This window comes from Alosa sapidissima, chromosome 21 (assembly GCF_018492685.1).
Source record: "Alosa sapidissima isolate fAloSap1 chromosome 21, fAloSap1.pri, whole genome shotgun sequence".
In the NCBI taxonomy this organism is placed as follows: Eukaryota; Metazoa; Chordata; class Actinopteri; order Clupeiformes; family Clupeidae; genus Alosa; species Alosa sapidissima.
This window is the reverse complement of record NC_055977.1, coordinates 14,493,306-14,502,658: the sequence shown is the minus strand read 5'-3', so window position 1 is coordinate 14,502,658 and position 9,353 is coordinate 14,493,306. Positions and strand designations below refer to the sequence as shown.

At 44.3% G+C, this 9,353-nt stretch overlaps 1 protein-coding gene across 3 annotated transcripts in view; it reads right to left on the bottom strand.

Moving 5' to 3' along the window:
- Nucleotides 1-376: 376 nt before the first annotated feature.
- calcr (calcitonin receptor) overlaps nt 377-9,353 on the bottom strand; it is a 45,179-nt gene continuing 36,202 nt past the window's right edge. For 2 of the 3 annotated variants that reach the window (XM_042075878.1, XM_042075879.1), the window contains 6 exons: nt 8,967-9,120; nt 7,271-7,331; nt 7,067-7,133; nt 6,233-6,451; nt 5,451-5,492; nt 377-714 (listed from right to left, as the gene is read on the bottom strand). In XM_042075878.1, the coding sequence (XP_041931812.1) occupies nt 421-714; nt 5,451-5,492; nt 6,233-6,451; nt 7,067-7,133; nt 7,271-7,331; nt 8,967-9,120 (837 nt within the window). In that variant the 3' untranslated portion in view covers nt 377-420. The other variant, XR_006026043.1, reaches the window with a different exon arrangement.

Here is a 9,353-nt window from a genome sequence, read left to right as displayed (position 1 = left end):
TTTGTTTGTATGCTAGTTGAAGCAGCAGGAGCAGCAGCAGCAGCATGTTAAGGACGAACCCAAATGAACACACGCCATTTGGATGTCTCTCAGGAGATGTCTTTGCCCATACACCCACGCCAACACATGCCATTTCTGTTTTTCTTATGTTGTCCATTTCACAAAGCTATAGTTTGTTTTTCCATCATTGCAATCCATCATGGCCTTACTCCTTTACCCGCTTCCGAGGCTGGCATAAAGGGGAAGCCACACAGAGTGGATGTGAGTGGGTGGGTGGTGGGCAAATTTGCAGTGCTTGGAACACAGAACTTTCTAGGTGTTCTCCACATTACATGACCCCCCCCCACACCTCCAACCCAACACTCCGCAGGCCACACTCGGCAAGTACTCCCCTCTCCACGAACCAGCGCCCCCTGCTGTTCAGGAGGCCTCCTCTCGCCCCCCTCCTCTTCCTCTCTCATAGGCGTAGGTGTAGGTGTAGGTGTCCCCAAACTTGAGGGCAACCAGTTCGCAATCCTCCACGGGCCTGCCGTTAGGCTGCTCCCCGACCCCATCCCCTCCTACTCCTCCGCAGTCGTGATGGTACATGAAGTTGGGCACCTCGGTGATGGAGGTGGCAGTGTAGGAGGTGGAGCGCATGGAGCAGTGCTCTTTCCTGCGCTGGCCCCACTGGGCCTTGTACTGCACCCACTGCCTCTTCAGCGCCCCCTGGACCTGAACACACAGGAACACAGCAATGGGTTCTGGAGGGTTAGACAGCCGAGGAGCGACTGGCAAATTCATCAACATACTGCCAAGGTTATGAGCCTAACAGTTTTGCATTTCCCAGAATTTAATGGAACTGCTCAGAGATGAGGTGCTCGGAATAGTAAGTAACACTTTACTAGATGGGTGAGTGGATAGCCTATTCATCAAACCATACATGACATAAATGCATAATATATTCAGGAAAAGGCAACGTTCACGCACTGTTACATTACTGTGGTATAAATGTAAGGTAATTTTCTTCCAAATAAAAGTCCTTTTTAGCAGCCATATTTTCAAGTCAACTGCAATTATTAGCATTAAATGACTTGGCCTGGCCCCTTCTGTTCTCCGAGTTATCAATTGTCCTTATGAAAGCAAAAGAGTTTATGGGCAATTCCATGGAAAATATTTTTTTTTGTAACATCCATAACGGCAATAAAATGTGATGGTATGGTATGATGTGAATGATTACATGAAATTTGAGCATTTGCTATTTTTGGCTGAAGAATGCACATGAGAAAAAATGCATATCATGAATTTTATCATTCACATCATACAAATGCCAAGGCATTTCACTGGCGTTATGGATGTGACAAAAAGTCCATTTTCCGTGGAATTGCCCTTATATTCAATATTTTTGTGAAATGTCTTTAATTGTGTTTGTACTTTCATTTTCTATTCTTCAAAAATCACTCAAAAGATACAGACTGAAAATGAAAAAATAGGATGAAATTAAGTTAGGTCCACTATCTCAAAGGTACACTATGCAATATTCTTACTTTAATATAACCATTACGAAGCCAATTTGATGGTAAATGAACTTGTAATAGGCGAATCGTTCACCTAGCATAGCTATACAGCATAGACGTAATGAGTCGTTACCGAGACAACCAGCCATGCAACTTCAAGAACGGCGACCCGACAAATCTCGCGAGAATCGTGAAACATTACCTTTTTTGAAGATATAGCTCTTTGGAGATAGTTTTTGCCTGTTGTTAATCCTTCACCTCCACAACAAAAGCATTTTCATTGTGTACAGGGGGTACAAGTCACGAGAAATACCTAAACCTGCATAGTATACCTTTAACTGAAATTCTCGTAAATAATTGATCGCATCAAAATATTAATAAAAAATTTCTATTGTCAGAGGATAAATGTAATTTGATTGTTAGGCTGGCTGCAGACTGCTGGCGTGGCGTGAGTGTGTCAGCTGTGTGGAGTGTCCGTTTTCATATCGGCTCCCATGTTAACAGGTTAAATAAGTTAACTTACTATCGGAACTCCCGTATTTCCACCGTCTTGCGTGTATAGTTCACTTAATATCCATTTCTATACAAACCAAGACGGCGGACTCCTAAAGAAACACAACCACCCACACCATAGGTGTATCTTAATTAGCTATGTACCAAAAATTACATTTTACCGTGACTCGAAGAGCTGTACACAGTGTTGTAAGGCTGCGTGTACACAACCGCTTGGAGCTCCAGTGGAATTTTAATTTCATGACGAGAATTCTCGGTCTAACCGTTCATGTGCAGTTGAAACGGTGTAAATAGGCGACCCATCAGGCCAGCACTATAACTCCGAGCGTGGTAAACAAAATCGGATATTTCAGGCAGTAAATGCTCCCGTTAAGAACCAAACCAGATTTGGTTCTAATCTACACACCTATGGCTACTGAAAAATGTAAGGTTGATTTAGCGAATGTTATTAAAAAACATCGTTGTTTTAGAATTTCTGAACAAAAGTGGTGATAATTGGGGGTGTTACGATATCTAGCTTAGAAAACACTAACAGTAGTTCATTAGGAGCTGTGTGGTGTTAGTCCTACAAGCATTTAAGTGAGTAAGTTAGTTGGGCACTGTTCTTTTCCTTCTTGAACTTGTTGCTTATCTGTTTTATTTTGATAGATATAGCTGATTAAACAACATCCTTTTTACAACTGTAATATTTTTTTTTTGAAAAAACAATAAATCCACAGTTATGTAACCTAGTGTATGAATATGAATTCTTGTTTTATGATGCATTTATAAAGATATAAACACTATTACAAAGACACACACACACACATACACACAGTGACTCGTCTGTTCAAACAGGTTTTGCTTGATCAAGCACATCAGCACAGTTCAGAAAGGATAAAGTCAATGGTCAAAACCCACGTGTGGCTGTCAAGCTCTTTGTGGACATGCTGGGATGCGACAGGCAGTTTTACCTCAGATTTATCCTGTCTGAAGTACACTGAAGCCCTGTCTGACTAAGCTGCAATTTAATTTATTGCTCAAAAGACTCCTCACCAACACCATCAGTCATGCTTTGTGTTGCTTTGTGCTTTTTGAGAAGATCTTATAAGACTTTGTTGAAGAACTTTTTTATACTCTACACCTATTTCATTCTTTATCAACCCACTTGTGCAGTCAGGCTTGGGTTAGGATGGGGAAGGAGTCATAAAGGAAGCACTTTTGTGGAAAACAAATTAGTGCTTTAAAATGTGATGGCTTTGAACCAAACTAGAGCAGTGACCAGAGACCATACCTCTTCCTGGAGAAAACCTACGATACATGCATATGGTCACTCTGAACGGGCTCTGGAGTTTTTAACAAAGTATTCTCTCTATGAACTAAGAAATTACTTTTATGGTTGAAAATGGACTAACAGACATTTTGAAATTGGTATTATATTTAATTCAAGGGTTTAATGAACTTGACGATAATGAAAACCATGTTGAATGACTATTTTTGCTGATAATTTGGCAACTGCAACTGTTTTCCTTGCACTGCACCCTTTGTCAGTTTATCCAACTAGACTGACATTGAACTCTGCTAAATTAAAAAAATAAAATCACAGCTATCATAGGTTCAAAGCAATTCTCTAACTCCCCCAGTTTATTTTTCCATGATCAGACACAAATCAGTCAATGGCCACATTCACTACAAAGGCAGTAGTCAATGGCATCAACTACAAATGCAGAGGCAACGAGGGCCAGCAAAAACCAACAAGACAAACAAACATCCTGAGCAGCCTGAACTATTTCTGTGCACACGTCCAAATTGTTTACCAGGCTCAATTGACGCTGATGAGTGGCGACTCCTCATTTGTGAGCTAATAACTGACCCAGTTCTTCAAGCGCCCGAAAAATAATTCCCATGTATAAAACATAACTTCTCCTCAGGTCCTTGCCAAACACACTGTTTAATTCAGCACACACACATCTCGCCAAAACCTAAAACCTCATGCTGAGTAGCATCATTCGGTTTTTAGTTTGTTTTTTAGAGGTCCCCACATTGTCCTTTATGTCCCCAGACAAGACAAAGTAGACACAGGGGAGACAGTTTGGCCTTTGTTGTGTCTGAGTGCATAATTTGTGCCTGGTACTGGCAGTACATAAGCACACAGGCAGAACTGTCACTGTTCGAACAAGGGTGGGGGAATGGAGTCACACTGTGCCCCCTAGTTTGTTACAGGCAACGGTGCCTTTTAACAATGGGGGTCTATGGGAGAGATGTGATGGTGTCGCTAGGCTTCTCATATTTGTGTGCTCTGAATGGTTGTGTTTTTGGGTGTTAGTGACCCAAGTGATCCATATTTTCCATGGCCTGCCCCATCGACCCCTGGCCCTGAAAGCCTTTAATGAGCCTGTGTGAGTATGTGAGTCAGATTGCGTGAGAGTGTGTGTGTGTGGGAATATTTATCTACATGAGGTGAATAGCGAATGAGACCTACATGCAGGTCTACTCAGAAATTATGTGTTAGTAGTATGTATTATTAGTGCATGATGGTGTGTGTGCTGCAGGTGCATGTTAACAGGCATGTGTGTTAACTTATATAGGTGAGAATTCTGAATGTTTGCGACCTTGCATGCATGCTTGTGAGGGTGTGCATTTGTGTATATATCTGTATATAAATGTGTGTGTGTGTGTGTGTTTGTGTGTGTGTGCGCCATCCCGCCAATGGGGCTTGTACCAGTGCGTCCCTCTGAGATGTGTCATAATGTATTGCCCATCTGCGGCCCTTAGTCACCTTCCACTTCCTCACACACACACACACACACACACACACACACACACACACACATACGACCGGCCCCCTTGCCGAAGCTAAACGAGGTGAAGCTCAGTGCTCGTTTGCCACAACACGCTGTCACTGTGGATTTGGGCAGGGCATGTAACATCTGATGACACAGGTACAGAGAGCCTGGTCGAGACCTGACCCAGAAACAGTCTGACTGAATGCTTGACTGACCAGTGGCTTCATGCATCAGCAGGGCTCTTGCCTCAGCGAGGCTTCTTGCACAGAGCACGCCATCCATCCATTCATTCATACACACAACACACCAACACAACAAACAAACAAGCGATATGGTTGAGCAAACTTCTATGCCGTCAATTCTCTATATATAGAGACAGAGGCTGCGTCACTACATTGCATCAAGTCTATACTGCAATGTGTGTTGACGTATTCAGTTTGCTATGTACAGAGGAACAGAGACCGAGTCTCTAAATTTGCATCAAGCCCATGTTATGCCAAGTGTTGACAAGGGACTTTGCTATTCACTTAAGTATGCATGAAGCAACAATTCACTATGAGATGCACCACACAGCTACTGCCTTATACCTTGTGGAAATATGGCTTGTGTAATGTTGCATTTATTTGATGTGATGTGATTGCTGAGGGGCTTTTGATAGGCAAACAGTGTTGCTTACCTCTCCATTGAAAAAGCAGAATATTGTCGCTACCAGCAGTCCCTGAGGAGAGAGGCGTAGAAGAGAGAAGTGATTATTTGGCTGAGACTAATGCCTGGTCTTGTTCATCTTGACAGGGCTTTGGGTGTTTCAAAACGGGAAATGTGAGTATCAAGTCCTGATGCACAGGCCTCAAAGGGCCAACAAGTGAGGAAAAGGAAACACTTTCCTCTCGCCTACTGCAGCTACAGATGGGAGTGGGAGGCTGGAGCTCCTTCTCCTGGTTTCACAAGCTATTTTGATTAGCAAATACATGCAACTAACAAAAACAAACATAGGATTACTGTGAAGTTTCTCTCTTCTCAACATACTATGATTACAATAAAAGTTGCCCCTTATGTCTTTCCAAAATCTCTCAGTCTACATTTCTCTTTCACTCCTTCATTTGCATCAATCTCAAACACTCTCTTTCCTAAGAGTGACTTTTTCTCTCTCTCTCTCTCTCTCTCCTCTCTCTCTCTCTCTCTCTCTCTCTCTCTCTCTCTCTCTCTCTCTCTCTCTCTCTCTCCTCTCTCTCTCTCTCTCTCTCTCTCTCTCTCTCTCTCTCTCTCTCTCTCTCTCTCTCTCTCTCTCTCTCTCTCTCTCACTCACACACTCACACACACACACCACACACACACACACACACACACACACACACACAAAGACCTGGCAGGTGGACAACTCCTGACAACATCGTAGATATCTCAAGTCCAGTGTGTCCTACATCTGCTCTGCCTGCCTAATCTATCGGCCTTTCTCACCTGGTTGTGCGTGAGCATGTTGATCACGACGTCATAGATCTCGCCGGCCAGGCGGTTCTCGGGTCGCCACAGTAGGATGACAAACTGGATGCCCAGCAGCGGCACCAGGATGAGCGTGGCCCGCACCGCCTTCATGTACATGTTGGACTCGGCCCGGTGAGTGTTCCGCAGCTTGGTCACCAGAACCCGCACGATGTTCAGCAAGAAGAACAGATTCACCTGGGGTGGGGTGGGGTGGAGGAAGAGGAAGAGGAAGAGGAAGAGAAGAAGAAAAAGAAGAATGGGAGGAAGAGAAAGAGGAGGAAGAAGATTAAAAAAGAAGAATTGGAAAAAATAGAGGAAGAAGATAAGAGGGAAATTAAGAAAATGAAAATGAAAAGAAAAAGCAAAAAGGGCAGTTGTGAAGAAGTAGAGGAAAAGGAAGAACCATGAGAAAGGGGGAAGAAGAAGAAGAAGAAGAAGAAGAAGATGATGAAGAAGAACAAGGAGAAGGAGAAGACAACGATGATCTATGATTGTCTTTACCAAGCCCATTTATGCCTGTGAGGGCCCATTTTAACAGGGACATTTGCCAACTATAAAAAACACACCTGCACCTGAAAAATGATTTATGAGTACAAACATGGCTCTCAGAGGGATCCATAAAAGCTGGATAAGTCATTAAAAGTCTTCTTTCCTGCTGTACACAAACTACAGGTCAAAGCCATTAACGGCGTCACAAAAAGAATAATACGCTGGTACTATGGGTAAGCAGTTTTACATCGGTACTGGAGCGACCATTTCAGATAATGGGTTTGCCTCCGTAAACGTGGAAAGGAATGGGGTCTGACTCACCAGCAACGCTGCCACGATAGGTCCGTGCACCACATAAAGCAGATGGGTTTCTAAACTTAGCCAACAGCTAGACGGCAGGGAGTGGAAACAAACAAACACAAACAAACAAATAAATAAACAAGACAGACAGAGAATTCATTATAGCTCAGCTCAGCTCTGCATGTTTAGCTTGTTTCAAGGAGGAGGCTGTGGAAGTGGACTCACTGGTCATCAAAGTACTGTTTTCTGGCGATGGCCAGGATGACTGTAGGCACCAAGGGGAATCCTATATTGGGAAAAAGAGAGAAGGAAGAGGGAAGGAAAACAGAGAGAGAGGGAGAGAAAAAGAGAGAGAGGAGGAAGGAGAAGAATGAAGGAGAAGTCTTGTTAGTGTGACATTCAAAGCATCAATGTCACAATGAAAGTAAAATGGCAGTTAAAACCGTGAGTCGCCACCAACCACAATGTTAAAACATCTGGCGCATCGCCCAGGTACAAATCCAATACAAAGTTGCAAAGTCTGCACAGTGTCCAGGCCACACAACATGGTGCAGCAACTCAAAATGGTGCTGTGAGACTTACTGCGACCACAGTGGTGGTGTTGCTGAACCGCAAAAACTCTCTAGTCAGCCCACTGGCATTAAAAAAAAATCCTGTTTCAAACTATCCGTGTTGGGATGGACTCATAAACTGTTCTCCGTTTCTGTCCACTGCCCGGGATCAATTGCTTTCATGCTGACAGCTCTCCACTGATGATGAGAGTAATTAATCATTAGGGCCGCGCACAACATTTACGTTAGCCCCTTTATTTTTAGCGCCAGCCATAAACAGATGAGACCGGACGGCTCGCTTTTAAAAACCCAATGAGGCCTGACTGCCCAGCAGACTGTCCACAGATGTAACTCTGCCTGTCCATTGCTCGTCCTCTTCCCAACCTCCATCCCTCCCTCCCTCCCTCTCTCTCTCTCTCTCTCCCTCCCTTATTCTCTCTCTCTGTCCTGCCTGAGCTGAGACTGATACTGTCCAAGGTTATCGCCGCACCATCTGTAATAGCGGCCCACCAATGGCTGGCGACACCACTGACTGGCCACTTATCTGAAAGGCACTGGCAGCAGTAGTAGCGGGCGGCCCATGCAAACACAGGGGGCGCCGACAGAGACATTTAAGAGCAACCCTGAATGGCTATTAAAGCTGATTTATGTACAGTAAACAGACATGGCATAAACGCCGGGGCGGAGGCATTAAGTGTGACCTCTGGCATTAAGTGGCCCTCTGAAATCACATCGCTACGGTTGTTTGTTTGCGTTGGTGTGTGTGTGTGTATGTGTGTGTCTCCAAGCTGATTTGGCATTCATATCCTCATTAGTTTTCCTTCCTTTTGTTCAGCATTGTGTTTGCTCTTTGAGTGTGCAGATGTTTGAATCTCTCTCTCTATGTGTGTGTGTGTGTGTGTGTGTGTGTGTGTGTGTGTCTATGTGTGCGAAAACATGGTGTAAAGGCAGTAAACTTACTTCTGTGCAGTAAATCAGACTATGCGGAAGGCATGTCGAGACATGGGGTCAGAGGAGAAGGGCTCCAGTCACTTGACTTACTCTAAGTTGCCATGTCGAGTGTCACACATGCTCGTGATTACGTGGGAGACGGGAGACATCACTCACAGCAGGAGGAGTCAGGGGCTTTACGGGGATACTGAATAAAACAGATCGGACTGAAAGAGAGGAAGGTGGCCGTGTGACAGGGGAGGGGATGGGGAAAGTAGTCACCCAGAGAACTGTGTGTCAGTGACTCATCCCAGCCAGCGGGACTGTGTCTGTGTCTGTGTATGTGTGTATATGTGTGTGTGTGTGTGTGTGTGTGTGCGTGCGTGCGTGCGTGAGTATGTGCGTGTGAGTGTGTGCGTGTCTATGTGAGAGAGACTCACCCCATCCTAGGAGGTAGTACCAGTACAGGTGTTGTTCCTCAGCAAACACGGCCACCACGATGAGCGTGTGCAGGTACACACCCTCACACAGCATCCAGAAGTATGTGCAGCCCAGCAGGTACCAGTTCAAGCACTGCAGCATCTTACAACTCATCTGCAGAGAGAGACAGATACAGAGATAGAGGGAAGGAGAGAAAGAGGGAGGAGAAATAGAGAGAGGGGTAAAAGAGAGAGGGATGGAGAGAGGAAAAAAGGCAACATCATTCACATCTGTCAGTGGATGTCAGTGCACATAGAGGTTCTATTTGACCTTTGCTTTTGCACCGCTTAACATTTTTAGAGGGTTTTAGAAGGGAAAATAGAAACAATGTCATTAAATATTATGAT